The sequence below is a fragment of the Diabrotica undecimpunctata genome, chromosome 1, assembly GCF_040954645.1.
Source record: "Diabrotica undecimpunctata isolate CICGRU chromosome 1, icDiaUnde3, whole genome shotgun sequence".
NCBI lineage: Eukaryota > Metazoa > Arthropoda > Insecta > Coleoptera > Chrysomelidae > Diabrotica > Diabrotica undecimpunctata.
In genome coordinates this window covers 41,899,592-41,922,190 of record NC_092803.1, presented here as the reverse complement: position 1 = coordinate 41,922,190, position 22,599 = coordinate 41,899,592, and the positions used below count along the sequence as shown (strand labels likewise).

At 34.6% G+C, this 22,599-nt stretch overlaps 1 protein-coding gene across 1 annotated transcript; it reads left to right on the top strand.

Annotated features, from left to right (window-relative positions):
• Positions 1-1,306: 1,306 nt before the first annotated feature.
• LOC140438769 (trypsin-2-like) lies at positions 1,307-22,208 on the top strand. Its single transcript, XM_072528421.1, has 5 exons — positions 1,307-1,450; positions 9,813-10,000; positions 15,938-16,029; positions 21,345-21,556; positions 21,880-22,208. The coding sequence occupies exons 1-5, from the start codon at positions 1,408-1,410 to the stop codon at positions 22,149-22,151; spliced, it is 807 nt and encodes a 268-aa protein (XP_072384522.1). The 5' UTR covers positions 1,307-1,407; the 3' UTR covers positions 22,152-22,208.
• The last annotated feature ends 391 nt before the right edge of the window (positions 22,209-22,599 follow it).

The following is a 22,599-nucleotide window of genomic DNA, read 5'->3' as shown; positions in this document are numbered from 1 at the left end:
AAGTCAATGTAAATGATGCTCGGAAATACAGTGCAAAAAGAAGAGGAACAGTTTAGTTTCATATCTAATGAATTAAAGGAATATAATTTCGAGGAAGTGGTTTATTTTACTTATCTTTACTTATCTGGGGGTTATTATAGAAGAGAAAGGTCAGGAAGAATGGAAAGAATGGGAAGCCTAAGATCACTGATAAAATCCAAATATATATCGAGAAAAAACAAAGTTAAGGATATATAAAACAGTGATAAGGCCCACAGTATAGTAGTAAAGTATGGAGAATGAAAAAAACAATTACGGACAAATTGGAAAGATGGGAAAACACGGTGGAAGGTTGGGTGCGACGAACAACAAACGGAGAGATAGAGGAATTGTATACCGAACTAAGCATCAGTCGCATCATAAAATGAGTGGCAAGGATGCCAAAGATGATTCTAAAATGGAGCTCAAAAACGAAAAATAGGAAACGACGACCAGACAAAGATGGTTTGATAGCGTACAGGAAGATCACAGAAAAGAGGGAATTGATAGTTGGTAAGAAAGAGCAACAAACAGGGATGAATGGAGGAGAATAGTAAGCTAATTTAGTAGGTAAGGAGCATGATTTAACAAGAAACCACTCCAGTTGATACAAGTTTTGTAATATATAAGTATCACATTAATTTTATATTGTTTTTAGCCCTATGCCTTTAAGGCCTGTTGAGCTTTATAAATAATAATAATTATTATCTCTGACACCATAAAACCCATACCAAGGTATCTATTTGGCCCGTCGCTTTTAAAAACAGTATTTTATCCAATTTTCAGTATCTTTCTTCACAGCTGCTTCGTTCCTTGTAAGGCCGTTATTTCAATTCTATATTTCCCACGTATTTTATCTAAATTTCTTAATGCTCCTTCCGCGTAGGTCCCTCTTACGTTCCATGTAGCCACTTTTAATCCATTTTTAATTTATTTCCTTTCTTGCTAGATTCTTTTCCTTCCACTAAAATCATCATCCTTATCGTAGCCAGGTTATTAATTTTATAGTAGCTATAATACAAAAAAATGCAATTTCTGTTAACTTTAGTGATTTCGTAAGTAACTACTTACAATGGTACAACTTTTTAAGTTGTACTATATGAATTGAATCAAGTATTAAGTTTCTTATTTAAACTAGTTTTTTCAATGTTTTAGATTGATATTTTAATGAAGAAATATTGGGATTTTTCTTATCGTCAATTCTAATAAATTATATCAAAAAATTTTAAACATGAAAAAAAATTTAAGTTTCAGAAAACAAAGTAAACACTTTTGATCAGATAGTCTTCAAGTTGTAGATTATGTTATCTCGAGTTAAATAATCGAGGTATATACTAACTATTAAGTTATAATCGTGTTTAGAGAATATTTTTATCTGCACAGTGCGACATGATTTTTGCCGTATTTTCTCTCTTTATTATCCAAGCGTTTGGTAAGAAGGCCCCAATAACTTAAAAAGCTTTTTATTAATTCTGTTATATTATGCATTTTATAAAAATTTAAGAGTTGATTTTAAAATTCAGTCATTTCAGTTTATTTGGTTATCACAAAATAATAAAAAAATTGGCACATTTAAGGCGGAGTCACACGACATAAATATTTTTTTTTGTTTGAAATACGTACATTGTTTTTACTTAACATACTTTTTACATATTTACTACCGGATGTTGCCAACCACGTACGCAAATCTACCTCTGTCCTTAACGGTATGTATAAGATAAGTACCTAATCAAGAGTTTTCCTAATCCCCGTTTGTTTTCAATCTTCTGATCGATTATCTTATCTTATTACTTAAAAACTTTTTCTTTTATAATTTTTGGAATATAACTTCTTTTTCGGTTCATTATTGTGGTCAAGAACTATCTCTCCTTTCGTATTTAACATCTCTTCGTTATTTATTACATTTTTCAACAGAACTTTAAGTATGCAGCGGTATATACACATTTCAGAGGCTTCCAGTGTTTTATATTGATTCCAGTTTTCATGCAACTAACTTACCTAATACTTACTGACTGTCCTCCTTAAATGTCAACTTTTCATTGTTAATGGCAGTATTACAAGATTACAAACTAAGGCGGATCTTGACTTATCACATATTGCGACTTTTTACAGATTTATTGTGCTTTTCTTTGCCACTTAAAGCTCTAGCCAGTCCTATTTCTTTAATGAGGTTTTATGACCTTGAGAGGGGTACTTTTATATATACTATTGCTTCCGGTTTTTTCTCTATGAGTTGTAGATGCCGCATCCTTGTGAGACCCTCACATTGACACCAACGTGCAAAGTTGTTTCTTCGTCTTCTAGACAGAACCGACGAATATCCTCTTTTGTTAAGCCCATACGAGACTCAAATTTTTATTGAGCCCACAGTGTCTGTCAACAGCCTCACTATCACTCTGACAATTCATTGAATGTTGTTTGTTAAGTGACCTGTGAATTTAACTGAATGCCCTATCTTTTTCCTAGGGCATTTTTTATAATTTTAACGACTTATCTTGCCCATATTTATTATTAGCTACCATTTTATGTGTATTCACAACTATAAATCAGTTCTCTGAGCCAATAAGCGGTATACAAGCATCTTGCTGGTCTAATTTAACAGCCTTATCGTTGCTCCGGTAGCCTTTATGCCATGATATCTAGCCTAGTGTCAATCTACTCCTTTTTTCAACCTATAACTGGGTATCTAAACAGCTCTACTCATGCCTTAAATTGACCTGCGTAGAACTAAGAGTCTTTAAAGCTGCTTGGCTGTTATTAATAAATAGCTTACGATTGAGTCATTCTTTACTTGCAGATCTATTCCATAGCACACCTGTTTATAGTGGCAATTTTTAGCCTGAAATATGGCTATTTCTGTCCTGGTATTGTGCCGTAAATACCAGCCCCTGCACCTTCATTAGTTTTGGAGCCATCTATATATCAACTTAAGTTTGTCATTACTCTCGGACCAGTTTCCCAGTCCTCCCTCTTTGATACTATGATATTACAAAGTTAATCAAAGCTATTGTATGTTGCTTAGAGCAACAAAAATGGACTTCTGGCGCCGCTCGGCGGGAATCTCCAGACGCGACAGAATAACAAACGAGAGAGTCCGAGAAATCATGGGGGTTACACATAATATTGTTGATGACATCAAAACGACACAACTCAGATGGTACGGACACGTAAGGAGAATGCCGGAGAATAGAATACCAAGAAAAATTCTTGAATGCAACCAAGAGGTAGGCGAAGACCAGGAAGGCCTAGAAGAAGTTGGAGAGGAGTTGATAAAGAAATCAGAGAAAGAGAACTGGAGGACGATCTATGGAACGATAGAATGAGATGGAGATTGGAAATCGGAAGACGTCGAAGAACGTTGTAAACCGACATTATATATATATATATATATATATATATATATATATATATCAAAGCTATATCTTTGGACTAATCGATCCACAAGTATGCCCAAAACCTGATATAACCTTGATTTATCGGCTCATTGCATTATGCTTATAGAGAATTGCCTATGTACTGCAGACCTGACCTCTCCTTGTATATATCTGTGTACATCCGCATTGCCACAAACTATTTCGTCTGGTGGTATAGTCCATCATACTATTGAACAGTAGGTAATTCTTAGTTTTTTAACCCGTATGTATAACCAAAAATATTAATTTTTTTACTTAGTCCATATTTCTTTCCACACAGTGATCTACATTTGCCAAGAGATGTTGTAGTGTTCTATGAAAAAATTTTGATGTGTGGATTGCACATCAGCTTCAGGTGAAATATTACACCTAGGTACTTGGTCTAACTTATGAGTGGAATCTCCACTTACCTCAGCACCAGTGGATATAATCTTTGTAGTGCCCTCTTCTAGTAAAGGTAACAACCGTTGTTATTCTCAATTTAACACTGAGGCTTTTATCTTCATACTATACAGTTATCTAACTACTACCGTTTTGTCTAAACACTCTCTGACTACTGCTGCCAGATCGTTTGCATAGCCCAAGTAGTAACAGTTTTTTCTGATCTTTATTAAGAGATTGTCCAGTAGTGTTGCCCAAAACAGTGCAAACATTACCCCTTCCTATGAGCAATTATTCCCGCCACGATACAGGCTACATATAACGTGGAAACAATGGTTCTATTTGTTAAAACTGCCTTTTTCAACTCGTACCTATATGAAGGCTTTAAAATGCTTTCATCACCGACTTAAAGGAGACACTGTTTAACGCTTCCTCCAGGTCTAGGAAAATCGCTACCACTATCTCTTTGTCTATCAATGACTTTGAAAACATTTTGCTAAGATCGGTTATCCCCTGGCGCATATTAACGGTCGCTAAGTGGTTTTTCCTTTAGCACTTCGTCTTGGATGTACCTATATAGAAGCCTTTTTAGCGTTCTGCTAGAAAATATGATAGGCTTAATTGTTTGTATGTCTTTGGCGTTTTGCAATTAAATGTACTGTTATTACATCCTGTTCCTGCCTACACTAACTAGAAGTTATGGATTCGGAAAGACTTATATGGCTGAAATGTATTCAGAGCTCACCTGAACCTCTGAGTTCTCGTAATTTTAATACTTAGCTGCCAGGGCCCCGTCAAAGTTCTTCTTGAATAAATCGGCTTTGTTGAAGAGTTAATATTGATAGATATTAACAATCTGGCGTAAAAAAGTACGCTTTAGTGAGCATTAATAAGCATTCCTTATGCGTTTTTGTATGTTTCGTCTTTCTTTTTCATGAAACAAACCTAAGTCGCTGTACCATTCTTGGCAAAGATTTTGTGGATTTTGGAGCATACCGTAGTCTTTTTAACTTTCTCGCAGGCAGAACCCTTGCTACAAGTCTATGTTGGCTTTACGGTTTTCTTGATTATACTTCGTCAATTTTTCTTCGTAATAATCCTACTTAGTTGGATTTGGCCTTATCGAGTAGCCTTTTACGTCTGTTCTAAGCTTGTAAGTGTTCATTCTAGCAAGGTGTACTATTCTTGCTTTTTTAATATTTCTGGGCAGCTTTCTTAATATTTGGTGCCAATCCGTCGTTATGGCATCACTTACCATTTCTACCACCAGTTCGAGACCTCACATCTCTAATGATACCTATCCTTTCGTACGAAAGACCTTTCGATTATGCCTTTATAGCTTTTCTAGTCTACCTCTCCCAGATTTCTGAACTTTAATACTCTCAAGGTTAAAGTGACTATTTCAAATCGAATTTGCTATGATATGAATATAAAGATTCTTCTGACACATGCCAATTTTTTATATATGTATGAATCATTTTACAACGTTTTAATTTTTTCGAGACCCAGTTGCCATTCTATCTTTATCTCTCCATGCCTTCTCATCTAAGTTGCTGTCTTTAGTTTTCCTGTCTATGTCGTCTCTCCAGCTTCTTCTTAGTTCTCCTCATTTTCTACGTCCCGACAGTACATAATTCAATATTTGCTTTGGTAATGCATCTTCTGGTATCCTTTGTACTATACAAGTTCTGTTCTTCTAATGTCGTCTACAATTTGTTATTCGTACTCTTCTGGATTTTCCTGCGGATCTTCCCCAAAAGTCCATTTCTGTGGTCTTTTGCATTTGCGCTGTTCTAGTTTTTATTTGCAAGGTCTTATAATGCTTCAGATTACGGTGTTATATACTTTTGATTATGGGATTTTGGCATCGTCTGATCCCAGAAGACTCCATTTTGAATCTTTATTGCTTGTCTATTGCTCGCTATTGCTCTATTCCTTGTCATGTATTCCAGATCGTGTATTAGGTAAATAGTGTATATGGGGTTTTATTGTTTAGTTAAATTCCCAATCCTTCATTTTTTTTTCCATACCTGTAGTGTCTGTTCAAGGTATATTTTAAAAAGCATGGTAAGATCCGTCAACTCTGTTTTAGGCCTTTGGTTACCTTTATATTTTATGATAGTTCTTACCTATTTATCTAGAGCCTGTATGTTCATATACATACAGTTCTTTAATGTCCTTTATAATGTTTATGTTATTACTGCTCAATTCTAAAGCTTCCCAGAGTCGTTTACGGGGGGACACTATCGTATGCTTTTTTGAGCTCGATGTATAGGAAATGTACCTCTTGGTTTCTATCGGTTATTTATATTAGTTGCGAAAATAAGTGGTCCACTATTTATCTTCCGGGCTCTAAAACCCGCTTATGTTTCTGTTTTTATATCTTTCTGATTGCTATCCCCGGTAATTTTCATAGTCTTTATAGTCTACTAGTAGTAGGCTAGTAGTATTACTCCAGGACTAGAAACTTTTCCGTTCTTTAATTTCTTGCAAATTTCTGTTATTTTTGATTTATATATTTTTATTAGGGATGCCAGTATCAATACTTTATTATTTATGTTATCAGCGTCTACAAATATCTCTCTGGTTTTATTTAGTAGATGTCCGAAATGTTTTTTTATTTTTCTGCTGTTATTGGTGATATGCTATTAGGTACTTGTTTTATGTCTTTTTATTTTACTAAGATTCTTAATGTCTTCTTAATATATTCTTCTTAAATTTATCATTATTTCCTTGTGATTTCCAACTGTTCTTTTATTTGAGTGCTTTTTTGATTTCACACGTATATATTTTTGGTTGTAATACATTTCTATTTTTATCTATAATTTTTCGACAAAATTTCTGTGATTGTTTTTGTTTTTAATAATTCTTTAATGTCATTTATTTTTATCCCATCTCTGTTATTTATACAGAGTACCTACCTAAAAACAGATGTTCTCTGAACCGCTGTGAGATACCACTTTTAATAAAATTGACTCATTAAAATCAAACGATGAGACACAGATAAAGTACCTAACTTTGGCTAATAATATTAAATTTTATTTGTTGAAAAAGGTAAATTATACTTTTATATATTTTATCACGTTTGGTTATCAATAAGTGTATTTCAGATATTGCTGTTTTTCACCATATTATTTACAACTTTAATTTTATCGATAATAAATGAGTACAGTGGTACTTTTGCTTCTAAGTGTCATTGAAAAACATCATGTCATTCGATTGTTAGAAAATAATTCATTAAATTACTCATAAGATAGCTCATCTAAGATATATCTGCGGCATCTGATGTGGCATCATCAATGATTTATAGAAATTCTTGTGTGTATTTCACTTTTCTGATTGTCTGATCCAGATAATTTTATGTCATAGATATTTTTCTTTTTTCCTTATTATTATTTATATAAGTTTTTACCTGGTCGAGATTATAACCTTCAATTAAAACATTGTAACTCATTACAAGTTTTGTCATAAATTATGTATTGATTGACTATCTAACCCCACGTTTTATTTTGACTTTATTTTTTCTTCGTGAAATCACTCAGATCATCTCGCTATGTGGGACTCCCAGCAATGTAATATATCGTAGGTGTATGATAAAATCGATTGCGTGGAAAATCGTTTTATATAAAAAAAAATAGTAATTTTCGTTTTATAGTAATTTGCAGTGAAGTGAAAAACACCCAACAAGCAAAGGAATAAGTGGCAACAGCAATATACACATAGTATTAAAACTGTATACAAGAATGTAACTAGGTATGTATCTACGCGAATCTATGCCCCTGAAGACAATATTTCAAGAACTGACAAGAAGACATTCTCCAATCAGCTTCAAACTATTAATTTTCCGATCTGCTCTCGAATCCATAAAGTCCTGACAAAGGATGGTTCTACCATTAAAGAAATAACTTTTTTAAAGAAAGCTAATCGCAAATTTACGTAGACCAAAGAGGAAATTATTAGAGAATTGCACTTTCCGGCCTCAACAATTCTGAATGATGCAGATAGGCGAACTAACATAGACCAAATGCCAACTAGCCAATTTCTATAGATTGGGAAATAACCACAGCAATCACAAGAGCCCAACCAAGCAGAATTGGATGGGCTATAAATAAATTTCAGTCATATAAGCCTTCAGGGATAGATTGCATATATCCAGTACTTTTGCATAAGGTATTAGACGTATTAATACCACATATATGCAAGCACCTCAAAGCCAAATTAGCATGGGAGGTCGTACTGGAAATATGGCAAAAGGTTAAAGTCATATATTTGCCCAAGGTAGGAAAGTATCAGACCTAACACCAGTAAGCCATATAGACCAATAAGCTATTCGTCTTTTCTATTAAAAACGCTGGAAAGACTTCTAGATAGATATATAAGAGACAAGGTGCTAAAATATAATCTTTTAAACAATCGTCAATATGCATACCCACCTGGTAAAGTTCATCATCATCATCACTGGCTCGACAACCCTTTTTGGGTCTTGGCCTGTTCCAGGATTCTTCTCCATTCTGATCTGTTTCGTGCTTTTTTTCTCCAGTTTTTTATTTTTAAGGTTGTTATATCATTTTCTATTTGTTCTAAGTATCTCAGCTTCGGTCTTCCTCTTGTTCTTTTTCCTACTAGCATCTGTTTGAATATTTTGTTTGGTATTTCGCCTTCTTCCATTCTTTCTACATGTCCTATCCAACGGAGCCGTCCTATTTTAATGAATGTTATAATATCCGGATCCTGGTATATTTTGTATAGTGTAGAGTTGTATCTTCTTCGCCATATTCCGTTTTATTTTGTGCCCTTATATATGTGTCGCAAGATTTTTCTTCCGAAGGTGGCTAACAACGTTTCCTCTCTTTTAGTGAGTGTCCAGGTTTCTGAGCCGTATGTGAGTACCGGTCTTATTAGGGTTTTATATATTTGACATTTTGTTTTTCTTGCGACGTTATTTGATCTTAGTTGCCTAATTAAGCCATGGTAACATTTATTTGCAATAAATACTCGCCTCTTCACTTCCTCCGCAACGTTATTATCAGACGTGACTAGGGATTCCAAGTATATAAAGTTTTTTACACCCTCAATGTTGTATTCTCCTATTGTTATATTCTGTGGCTGCCTTATTTCTGCGTTTTTACTTACCTGTATATATTTTGTTTTGGTCTGATTGATTTTAAGACCACTATTTTGTGCAGCTCGTTCTATTTGGTTGTATGCCTCTATCATTTCTCTTCTTGGTAAAGTTGGTTTATCTAAATGGGCTTATCTTAAAGTCAATAAAGGACAAACACATAGTAATGGCAGCTTTTTTAGATATTTAATAAGCATCTAATAATGTTACCATCAACTCTTTGGTTATAGCAATGAGTAGATTAGGCAAACCTGTGGTAATATGCCAATTTATAAGGGCATTCCTAGAGAATAGTTAATAATATGCACTCTGGTACTATGTTTTTATGCACATAGTAATATGTTTGTTTAATATGTAAAAGCAACCCTGGTCTGAAGCCTAAATGAAGTAAAGTGCAGGAGAAAACCTAATCCAAATTTTTAAGCAAATAGGTCGTAACGGAGAAAATTATACTCCAAAATCGTCATTTACTGGCGCACAGCAATTTTCGGCAGATAAGCCTGGTAGAGGTTCGTGTAATGCCCCATGGAACTAGATCCCAATCTGATCTTCTATTTGCTCGTACCTACTAAATCATATATGTTCACTCCCGCGATGTGGAAACGGTAAAAATAATGGTGTATTTTCTAGAACATTATAATTATAAATGCGATTCTGATGAAGAAGATGAAGAAGATTCTACTAAATGTTTTTTATGATTACTTTTTTAAATTATTAAATTCCTTAGTTCGAAAACAAATAAAGTTTCTGATCAAAAATTTTTTCACTAAACAAATTCTAGCGGAAACTAAATTTTTATTAGATTGTATTAAACTCTAATAATTAAATATTAAGATTTTTGGAATTACCTGTTGTACAACTAAACATACATTTTTTAGCTGCTGCTAGGCACGATTTGGGTATTATAGGTGGTGAAAATGCCACACTAGGCGAGTTTCCTTATATAGTTGCCGTGGAAGAATGCGATGGGATGTGTTTTGTAAAATGCGGTGGCGTTTTATTAACCGAAAGTTGGATTCTCACTGCTGGCCATTGTAACAAAGTCGAATTTTTCGACGATCTTCAGGTATTTTGCACTTCATTTATATTTCTTAAATGCTACAATCTTAACTGTTTCGGGATTAGATAAATTAGATACCTAATCTGTATTTAAACATATTGTTTATATTTCCGCTATAAAAGTGATTCAGATCTGCTGATCGCAAAATTTTTGAACATTTTTAATAAATTCCCTATAATTAAAGGAAACAATAATATGTTACCAGTTTTATAGGTAGGCTTTATGGTAGAGTTTTGAAGGAATGAAGTGAAAAGCAATTTACAGATATTAATTAATTATTAATTAACAGATTTGGGAGAATAGATTTTGGGAGATATTGGGAGAATAGATTTGTAGAAAAAAAAGATTTGTTTTAAACTCAACTTATTTGTAGACTTGGAGAAATGACAATGTGCCAATAAACAAGTTGATGGAGATAATGAGGTATTCTGGAACTAAGGATTAAATAAATTATTTTTAAAACTCTATACGCACAATCGATAAGAAATACAAAGACGAGAGACAAAATTTTAAGACCGTTTGAAATATCTAAAGATATAAAGAATAGATGTTGCCTCTTTTCTAACTTAATAAAAATATACACCTATAAAGCTCTAAAGGTATGAATAAAAAAGCGTTAAAGATAATGAGAATATTAATCAGAGAATACTACATTGTACACTTGATGTTAGAAGATCATCATCATCATCATTAACAGCTATTTCATCCATCGTCAGATGTAAACCTCCCTTAAGTGTGTTTATTTATTTTTGTTTGTTGTTTTTTGCATCTATTCGTGACCAGCTATTCGCTTAATGTCAACAGTCCATCTAGTTTGAGGTCTGCCTCTATTTCTCCTGTTTGCTCCTGGTCGCCATTCATTAATTCGCTTCGTCCATCGGTTGTCTTCAATTCTTCCTATGTGTCCTGTCAAGTTCCATTTTAACATAGCAATATTTTGGATTACATCTGTAAGTTTTGTTTGTCTTCTTATTTATTTATTGGACTTGCGATCGCTGAGCTTAATGTTGAGCATTCTCCGTTTCATAGTTCTTTAAGTCACTTGAAGTTTGTGAACTATGTTGTTGTTAAAAGCCCATGTTTCAGTTCCATATGTCAGTACCGGCAACACGTATTGATCGAAAGTTTTTGCCTTTAAAGCATTTGGTAAGTTTGATTTAAATACTGTTTGTAATCTTTTAAATACTGCCTATGCTAAGGAACATCAAATCAGCCGTTAAGTTAAACTTTGTTAATTTGATCTTTTACTCAGTATATAGGTATACAACTCAACCTTTTCTTTGTTACTATCATCCAGAGTTATCCTCAGTTATATCAAGAGATTCCTTTGATAGATATTTAGTTCCTGCTAGATTAATTTTTAGTCCCCTTTCTTTTAATTTTGTATTTAGGTCCAAGTCTCCTCTGTTTTTGCTGTTAACGCAACATCATCGGCCAATCTTAGGTGATCCAGGTTTTCTCCATCTATCGTTACTCCTTTATTTGTTCATTCTAAATTTCGGAACATAATGTTAGAAGAAAACCAGGTAATAATATCAAACGATAAAGACGATATAACGTTCATGACAAGAAAACTAATCGAAGAATACATCTTCTTCTTCTTTTTGTGTAGACATGACTTTGTTTGTTTTTTAATATGCTTCCAGTAACTTCTCGTTCCATCGTTTTCGTGGTCTTCCTACTGATCGTCTTTCTATTGAGGAACCGTCTCTTGCCGTTTTTACTACTTCTTTTGTTGTTATTCGGCTTATATGATCGTTCTAACATTCTTTTGCTTCTCTCTGTGTTAGGTCGTGTTTCTGCCGGGTATGTTAATTATTATTGATCTAATGACTGTTTTGTAAATTTTACATTTCAATTCTTTCCCAATGTGTTATTTCTCCATATTGTTTCGTTCAGGCAACCTGCCGCTCTGTTTGCTTTCTTCACTTGATCTTCCACTTTAGTTTCGATCTTTCCGTAGCTAGATAATGTGATACCTAGATATTTAAACTTCGTTACATTCTTTTTAAGCAATATACTGTGCTTGTTCTATTATCTGACCTATCTGTATTGTGTTGTCTGCATAGCAGATTATTTTAAGTTGTTTGTCTCCCATTTTGTATCTTTTTTTAGTTCTTACTTTTTTTATTATTTTATCCATAATCAGGTTAATCAATAGAGGACTTAGGGAATCTCCCTGTCTTATCCTATTGACAGCTTAAAAAGGGTCTGTTAGTTCTTGTGCTACTTTTATTTTTATTGTGTTGTTTTTGTAGATATTTTCGATCTTTTTGATTATTCTTAAAGATATCACTCTTTCTTATAATAAGTGGATATCGTCCTTTAATTTGACTCGGTCAAAAACCTTCTTAAGGTCCACGAAACGTAGAAATGCTGGTTTGCTGTATTCTAATGAATTCTCATCTTGCCTTATTACAAATAGCATCGGCGCAGAAGCTTCCCAACCTAAAACACTATTATTCTTCTGCTAGTGTTATAATTACATTAAGTTTTCATTTAAAGATCGGTTATAAAAGGTTGCAAGGAATAAAAATTTCTAGAAATTTATATTCCCGAACATGGTAGCACAAGAAAGGACATTAATAAAAGGATCAATCAAACAGCTTTCCAAAATTCGAAGAGCAACGCAATTCCATATTATTATTACCTAACTAATAAGTTAAGATTCTTGGTATTAATAAAAACAAACATTATAGTGCAAGATCCCACTACAGAATCACTACGTTGAGAACGTAGTTATCAAACTCACGTTTTTACATCCATTTAAAATTATGAGAATACAAAGCTAATTTTTTTCTTAATATGATGCTGTAAGGTTACCTGAGGAAAAATGTTCGCAAATTAGAGTTGCCAGCTGTTAAATACGCGAGGTATCAAAGAAAAAGTATTTATATAAGTAGTTTATTACTAGCATTATTACGTCATTGTATATTTCTATCGATGCATGCTTTAAAAACTCACACAGTTGACACTTTAAATCAGTAGCGTTGCGCGTTAGCTGTCTTTTACTTCATCTTTGATCGCTCGCATTTTTTAGCAGCTGGCAACCCTAATTTGCGATCATTTTTTCTCAGGATAAGATTTTGATAATTAAACTGTAAAGATAATAGTCACTCGGATCACAATACTATACGTGGGATGGGTGATTAGAGTGACGTTTAATACAGCGTGAGTCGTGAGGAACCGTACATAGTCCTACCTAGTATGGAGGCCCCTATGGGGAATCACAAATGGCCATTAAAAAGTGCCCGCTCTTATCGTTTAATAGTATACTGGGTGAGTTGTGAATTTTGACTAAAATTTCTGTTGATCATTACTTTTGAATGGTAAGTTTGATGTGTCTCATTTTCGTCAAACGTTATACTACTACCAACTAATCAAATAATTTTTTCAAACTTAAAAAAACCAGGTCCGGTTTAAAAAAAAGTTTGTTTTTAATTAATAGTAAAATTAAGTAAGCGTGTAAAGAAGAAGTAAGAAAAAATTAATATGCCGTTTTAATTGTATATTTGTTTTATTTATAAAATTCTTATTACAGTTTTCAAAAACCTTATACAAAGTAAAAAATGGTTCACATAATTATGCCACTGCTCTATGGATATGCGTTGGTAAGCTTCTTTTATCGACGTCGTTTGAATCCACATACCTTTTCACTTGACTCCACATCATCTCAATCGAGTTCAGCTCGTAAAGGCAAGGCGGTAGTCTCAAAATTTTATCGCCGTATTTTTTCGCAATTGTTTTAATTTTGTACTTGTCGTACTCGTCTCTAAATGCTGCCACAGTATCCAGTAATTCACTATTTAGGCAATCTTCCTCAAAGAAAATGTTGTTTTCCATTAACCAATCCTTGATTTGCCCATTGTTCCATATTTTTTTCGGGAAATCAAATTTACGAGAGTTGTATGAAGCGTTATCCAAAACAACAACGTTTTCTTTGTCTTTCGGCAAGTTTGGAATTAACATCTTCTCAACCCATTCTTCATATAAATCTCCGTCCATTTCGTCGTGATAATTAGCGGTTCGGTTCCCTTTTTTTCCAATAAAGTTAATTCGGCTCATACCACAAAACCAGTTTCGCTTCCAGCATAAAAAAGAACAAACCAAGGACCTATTTGGGTTGAAGCTTTCAGTCTAGTAGAGAGCCCTTTTATGAAGGCATCTTGTGGATTTTTTATCGTAGTTTTGTTTACATTATCCTTCTTCCTCAATGATTTTATTTGTCTGAGGTGCTTGTGTCTCCAGGATATGATATCTTTTCTTTCCAACATTGTCGAATCTTGACCTCTTTTACCATATTCAAAACCCATGTTATTTTTAGTAGCCTACGAAATGTGGTTTTTGAAAAAGCTGGTAGGTCCTCATCATCTTTTACTCTGTTCATTATGCTGTCGACGGCCCTCATCGTAAGTATTCTCATGTGAATTGGACTGAAAACTATTTTTCTTCCTTTTTTTGTACCGGTTTCAGTTCGCCTTGCTGGACCTCTTCGCGGATGTCATAAATTTTGCCAACACTCACACCGCACATTTTCGAAACGATTTTCACAGTAATAGTCAAGCTGTCACCATTTTTTAAGTTCACATGATAGTTCAGTACATTTAACACCAAACTTTTTACTTACACACTACGTGTCATACCTTGTTTGAAATTCACGACAGATATTGACAACGGCTCTATGATGTAGGTACTTTCGGTAGGTACTTTACAACAAAAAATTGGGGATCCGTGGAAGGTACTCGGAACGAATTCAACAAGCAAATATTGCCGACGACCACAGATATTGTTAGAAATTTAATAATAAATCCAAAGCGGAACTCAAAAAAGAGAAAAATTTGGGATTTGGGCGAGTAAGCATTGTTACGGGCTATTTTTTTTTTATATAGAGATGATTTAGAATTCCAAAGATACTCCAATTCTCTATATATAGCAATAAATTTGATGTTTTTGTTACACTCTCATAACATAAAAACCATATTAATCAATTCCTCTTTAGAAAAATGCATGTTAGTATTAGCAACAAAGCAACAGGAACTATAAAAATAGTCTGTCAAACATTTGAGCTAATTTAGTGTCAAAGTTATAGACAAATAGGTAGAATATTGTGTAATTTTATTTATATTTGACGCTTTAACAATCTTAACTACTTAGGTATTTTGATATCTCATACAATATTAAAAAATTAAGGATCAGATTATCATATATTTTTTTTCGAAAAATTCTTTTTCATTGAATATATTTACCACCAGCCTAATTAAATGTTACCTAATTGTTGTTGCAACTAATGTTTGACTCAAAGAATCACGAATAATTCACAAATTAAAGCAATAAGGTATGGGGAATGCTTAAGAAATGATTAAGTATTATAAAATAACATTTCATTACAATACTAAAATACAGAGTGTTCTATTTAAAAAAGATCAGAAAATACTCATTCCAAGTTTCGACCAATCCTGTATTCCAAAATTAAATATTTCGCTATGTTAATAATTTTTAACATAAATAGATTTTTTGATGTTAAATATCTACAATTCTACAGGATGTTAATGTTGCTATGAAAATTTTGCTATCCCGTATAACATTTCAAAAACTCATATTGCAAAAACGGGAACGCCGGGAAGAATCCAAAAATGTAAAAATATACAGGGTGTTCTATTAAAAAAAGTTAATTTCACCATGTGAATATGGGTGGCTCTGCATATTTGAAAATATTTTCTTGCGTTTTTCAGACAAATAATTTTCTCAAATCATTAGTTTTCTAGATAGATGAGGACGTGCTGAGAAAAAATGAGTTTAAAAAGAGACTCTGCAAGAAATAGTTGTTCCAAGAATACCTCTTTATTAGTGTTCTAGTCATAAATGATATTACACTCAATTTTTAGCCTATTATTCCCTACTGAGATTTTAAAAGATTTGGTAAATATCGAACTATATTTTCAGGCCCACGTTGGAATTACAAATGTGGAAGATCCAAACCAGCAATTCAGGCATATAGTTAAAATTATTGTTCATCCAAAATTTGACAAAAATCTGTAAGTATGATTTTTATTGATGTAGAAAAATATTTCCTATGGATTTTTATTAACTTTTTCAAATTCACAACAATTCACAAAACACTAAAAAAGGCATCTTATAATCTCAAATACCCCAGTCGTCAGAGACGAAAATGCCACTCAACTTCTAAAAATCATACGAAAAAGCTGAATTTTGCCGAGAATATTAATTTTGGGACCCCAAAAAAGATCCAAAAAAGTTTACCACTTTTACACCCGGGCTTCCCCCTAGATTTACAAAAAAATCGATTTACCAAGAATCTGTATGCCGTAGAAAAAAAGGTTTCAAATAAAAAATGTAGCTGAGATAATTTGAAACAAAAATGGTTATTAGCACTTTTTGCGTAGAATAAATCGTTCTCTCAGAATAAACGCTTGAAGCGACCGCCGATTTTGAATGTCAGTCAGGTGGGCGAAATCAATGTTCAATAAAATTTGTATCAGCACGACGGTAAAAATTCGATATCTTTTCATCCAAGTGTCTAATTGACAAAAATCAAGATGCGTGTTAAAGGTAAAGAGAGTAGCTTTCGTATGCATTTTTTTGTATTTTGCCGGGAATAAACTTAGTTTTTATAAAGGTGTTAAATAAATAAACGTGGTATTTTTGTCATTTTTTATGATTCTCATGAGATCAGTACAATGTAGGTATCGCTTTTATAGACTGGCCACTATAAAGTTTCGATTACTAGAGCCTAACCTTCAAAACCTATAGCATGAAATTTTAGTTTTGAGTTTTGGTAACAAATGTGAGGCATTTGAAATATGTTTAAAATAAACGAGCTAAACATAAACATTTTTGTTTAAAATTATCTCATCTACATTTTTTATTTGAAACATTTTTTCTACGGCATACAGATTCTTGGTAAATCATTTTTTTTGCGTTTTTACCTCCCATACGAGGAAGGTTTTAAGGGGAAGCCCGGGGTAAAAGTGGTAAACTTTTTTGCATATTTTTGGGGTCCTAAAATTATTATTCTCGGCAAAATTCGGCTTGTTCGTATGATTTTTAGGGGTCAACTCTCTGACGACTGGACTAAAATCTAACCTATATAAGTGAATTTGCCCTCTGGAAGAAATATTTGTTTTGGCCCCTTTCTTGTTATTCTTATAAATATTGGTAAATATATATATGCCAATGAGTACCTAACATAAAAAATAGTTTTACAGATAAGTGTTTGTAAATAACATATTTCCAATTTACTATTTTCATTGGGTAAAGCTATAATTTTACTTTAAAATAAGTTTATTTTGACGTTTAGTTTTCCACTTCGAAAGTCGTTCTTCGTCATTCAAAACATTAATAAATTAAACAAATTTTGTTTTTTGTTACTTGGTAAAAAAACTTCTATCAATTTAGTTTTATTGGACTCAATTATATTGACAATTCAGACATATATTATACATTTTAAAGTAGATGACTTTAAAATAATATTGTTAATATTTCTGAGTTGCGTTTCTGGGACGACTTTATTGAAGATAAAATCAACTTTAACTTTAATTTGTCTTAAAAAAAAGACATGCAATGATGGCAGTACAGTTCTGCTGTTAGTAATGATATAGTAAATCATAAGAAAATCAGGAAAAAAACCTCATGATACTATCCAGACTTGGTATTTTTTAAATTTCTTTGGCTGCCTTTTCTCCTAAGACGGTTTGGACTATTTTCACAGCTGCCGGTAGTAAAAAGGTCTTACTTATTGCATGAGGCTTTCCATTCTTTGCAATTATTTAACTAGCAAGGTAGGACGCCTATATTAAGTTAGTTTTAGTATTTACAAAGTTAGTCATGCATTCATTTTCGTTATTAAAAAAAGTAGATTTTAATTAAAAAAAAAATCGATTGGCATACCAACCAAATCAGAGTGCTTTGTGTGTTGGTGACGTATTCGCATAGAAACCTTCACGTTTTGGTTCTAAAGCGTATCGAAACGGGCAGCCACATTAAGAAATAGGATTGTCACAATTTTCTGTGCCAGAGTTCACTATAAAACCGTACTGTAAGTAGCTTTCGTGGTATTTCCGATTGACCTGCGGTTTAGGTTTTTTAACACTATCCCTTGAAGTCCCAGGGTGCACAAAAAACCGCTTTATAGTTAAATATGGAAGCACAACAAATCACACACAGCAGTTAGAGGTGATAGTGGCGTGGAAGATGAGGCGGTTAGCCGGCGGCCGGTTTGCGGGCGGGCAACGAGAAATGCAGGTACAGTCGAGTCAGCAAGCAGCACCCAACCCGATATACCGCACTGGCACTTCCGCAGACAGAGCCCAGCCTAATCATTTTTTTTAATTACGCGATGCGTAAAAATTGATGGATCAGCATACCAGTTCACGGTGATGCCATTCGGACTGAAGAACGGTCCCGCAGCGTTCCAAAAGTTCGTCACAACGGTCCCACAAGAGTGGGACGAACACCAACGCTACCTCCAAATGGTCCTAGAGAGACTCTGCACACACGGCCTTTGAGTGTCCCTAAAGAAGTACAAATTCGCAGCAGAGAAACTAGAATATCTGGGCCACACCATCACAGCTCAGAACATCCAACTACTGCAGAAACATTGCCAGAAAATCCAAGGCTTCACTACCCCACGTACCCTGAAACAACTTAGAAGATTATAGAATAGAATAGAAATATGCTTTATTGTCACTGAAAATTTTACAATTTTATGGGCAAAGCTTACCAGTTAAAAAAAAGTAATAATAACAATAACAATTAAAATTTACTAAAATTACATAAATCATCAATATCACAGAATAAAACATAAAATATACAATATGCAATCCATTGCTTTATAGGAACGGCAAGCTGGCTGAGAGATTTTATACCAAATTTTGCATACATGGTCACTCCAGTAACGGACCTGACAGCAGGCAAACAAAAGTTTAAATGGAACGAGACAAACGACAAAGCTTTCAACGAAATAAAAGCAGCAATCTCCGGTAAACTTGAACAAAAACGGCCAGATGCTAGCCAACCATTCAGCTTGCAGACAGACGCCTCAGACATAAGCATGGGAGCAGTCCTATTCCAAGGACCGGCAAACGATAGACAAATAGTGGCATACAGTTCTACCAAACTAAAACCAGCAGAGAGGAGATACCACATTAACGAAAAAGAGTGCCGTGGAGTGGTTTGGGCCTTAAAAAAGTACAGACATTTCCTACAAGATAAGCGTTTCACACTGTTCACCGATAGCTTCTGGTTAGACCGCTACAAATCTGACAAAGCGAAGCTTTCCCGTTGGGCCCTACTGCTACAGGAATTTAACTTTGAAATAGTTCACATCCCAGGGAAGGACAACGAACTACCAGATCCCCTATCCCGCAAACCAGATGAGGACCAACAAGCCCACCACGACCCTGACGCCGAGGTAGAGAGACTCGCCTGGCGTCAAACAACCGAAATCAAAGACGACGACTTCCCCTTGCTGTGCCTTCTAGACGACGACGAAGAAGAAGCAGCTCACCCCATACTCGACGATCTGATCGACATGCCCTTGCAAACCAGAATCCAGAGGGACCACCAAGTTCACCCAGGTATAAAGAGATTCACCAAACGATGGAGACGAATCAATCTCCGCAAGAGGACCACGAGACCAGATATAAAGAAGCCTCGTCAAGGAATTCACAGTCGAGAACGATGTAGGCTACTACAAGGACCACGATGCTTGCCGACTGCTAGTCCCCAGCAGTTTCCGTCCCGAGGTGATAAAAACCTACCATGACAGCGACAAAGCCAACCACCCCGGCCAAGAGGAAACCATTCGGGTGATCAGAGAGGTGTATTACTGGCCCACGCTGTCCAAAGACGTCGTCAAACATGTGAAGTCTTGCATCACCTATGTCACGACGAAAGCAGCCTAACGACAGCCGAAAGCCTCAATAATCCCACGAAGTACGACCGCCCCATGGGAGCGAGTCATTCGACGTCCTCGGACCTTACTCCGCAGCCAGAGGCTTGAAAAATAGATACATTCTACTAGCCACAGACTGCCTGAGCAACTGGCTAGAACACAGATGGACCCCCGTCGCAAAAAGCAAACAAATCATAAATTTTTTGCAAGAAGAGGTTTGCAACAGATGGGGCAGACCATCAATAATAATCAATGACAATGCAATTCATGGGAACGACTGGGAACGCATGGGAACGATTCCTTCGCAAACACAACATTGAAGGTGAGAAAAGCCCTATCTACCACTAAAGGTCAAATCCAGTAAAACGACGGGTACAAGAACTAAAAAAAGGTCTGAGTGCAAGAGTGACATCGAACGAAGATACCCACTGGGACACCTACGTTGCAGATATCGTATTCAGCCTCCGAACAAGGAACAGCTGCGCCACAGGGCAGACTCCAGCCGAGCTGTTACTCGGATACCGCCCAAGACGTTCCCAAGAAACTGAACACTAAGTCTGACAACAAGAAACTAGAGAGCAGAGTGTCAACCGAGCCGCCGTCCAAACAGCCACCATCTTCGCCCGGAACCTGTTCCCTGACAACCCTGGTGCTCGACAACTCCGTACGTACCTTCAAGGAGAGCAAGTGCTGATCCGAAACCATGCCAAAGGGAACTTTGGACAGACATGGACAGGACCGCACACCATCCTACCATCCTACGTGCAGCCGGAGACCATACATATGAGGTGCACAGAGACCAAGATGTCGATCGTCTCATCCACGTCGATGATATCCGCCCAGCTCCACCGCCACTAGACGCAGCTAACGATGCAGCCAACGACGCAACCAATTTTAATTTTAGATTAATAAACATATTTTTTCTTCCCTTTTACTGTTCATCCTCCTGACTACAGACAATAAAGGAGACTGACCTCCACAATTTTAAGTCAGGAAGGTAGTTTAAACAAATCACATTATGTAAAACTGACTAATAAACATATAAATCTGTTTAAATTAATAAACGTATCATCTCAACCAACCGGTCTCGAAAGGGGAGGGGGATGTCGCCAGAACTGACACGTCACCGACTCTAAATCGACCAATGACGTGCTCAGATCTGCGCACCTGAATCTTTTACCACCTGAAATTTTTTTTTACCAAGAATTTTTTATCAAGTAACAAAAATAAAATTTGTTTAATTTATTAATCTTTTGTATTCTGAGAACGATTTTTGAAGTGGAAATAGAAACGTCAAAATAAACTTATTTTAAAGCAAAATTGTGGCTTATTCCCAATAAAAATAGTAAATTATATTAAGACAGACGTTACAAGAAACTAGCTTCAGAACAATATTAAAGTTCATATAATATGTATATAACTATATTTTTGTTTTAGTAAAATCAGTTCCCACGACATAGCGGTCATGAAGCTTAAGACACCGCTTATATTAAATGATAGAGTAAAAGTTGCTGTTCTACCAAAACCAAACACTGACGCATCACCTGGAAATGCCACAGTGACAGGTTGGGGAGCAATACAAACTGAACCCACGAAAATATATCCTGATGACCTACAAAAAGCCGTAGTTCCAATTGTTGAATATAATGGTTCGTATATAGATTAATTTGGAAACTACAGTATAATGCACATAGAAAATTTTTATGACGAATATTTTTATTATTTAACTCCATTGAGTACAGCAATCTGCCTACATGTGCAATAAGCATTTATTTTGTTAAATATCCTGCCATAAGGGAGTCATTTTTTTAGACATATTGGTATAATATTAGTTTTAAATCTATATCAGATATTTTTTTTATTATTGCTTTTTTTATTTACTTTCTTTGTATAATTTTCAGTTTTTTATATAATTTTCGTTTTAGTTTCGTTTAGTTTTACGTGGTGGTGTTTATGTAACTGTTTTTTGTAGATTGTATGGCCAAACTTAAGGAAGAAGTAGGTGAGGATTTACCCGAATACAACAACACTGCTGTTTGTACTGGACCGTATAGCGGAGGAATTGGACCTTGTTATGGAGACTCTGGTAGTCCTTTGGTTCAAGATGACGTTGTTGTAGGATTGGTCTCTTGGGGATCCAGACCATGTGCCTTCGAAGGCGCTTTAGCCGTTTATACCAAAGTCAGTTCATTCATTGACTGGATACAGGAAAATATTGATGAGAAATTGAACTTTGAAAGTTAAACATTTATAAAAAACGTATGTTGAGCAATGGGCAATAAATAAAAATTTTAAAACAAATTGTATCATTTATTTAAGGAATTGTTATCTTTTTTGTTGATGATTACAAAAAGTAAGTTGTATATTTTATGACTACATTATAATGTTAAACAAAACAATTCCCCTTCCTTCGGTTTTTTATTTCTTAATGCGTTTTTTGTGAAGTACAGTGTACAAACCTTTGTATTGTTTTCATTGTTTTAAAAAAGAAAAGAAAAATACAACCAGCAATTTTCTGTTAATACTTCTATTTCTACATGTGAATCATTGTTAAATTAAAATTAGTTATTTACATCATCACTCTCTTATAGCATAGCTTTGAAGGTGGAGCCGAAATGCTCAGCTAGGAATTAAAATCTTTTACACGCTTTAAACATACTTTCCATTTTCCAACTTTTAATTTGTCATAAGT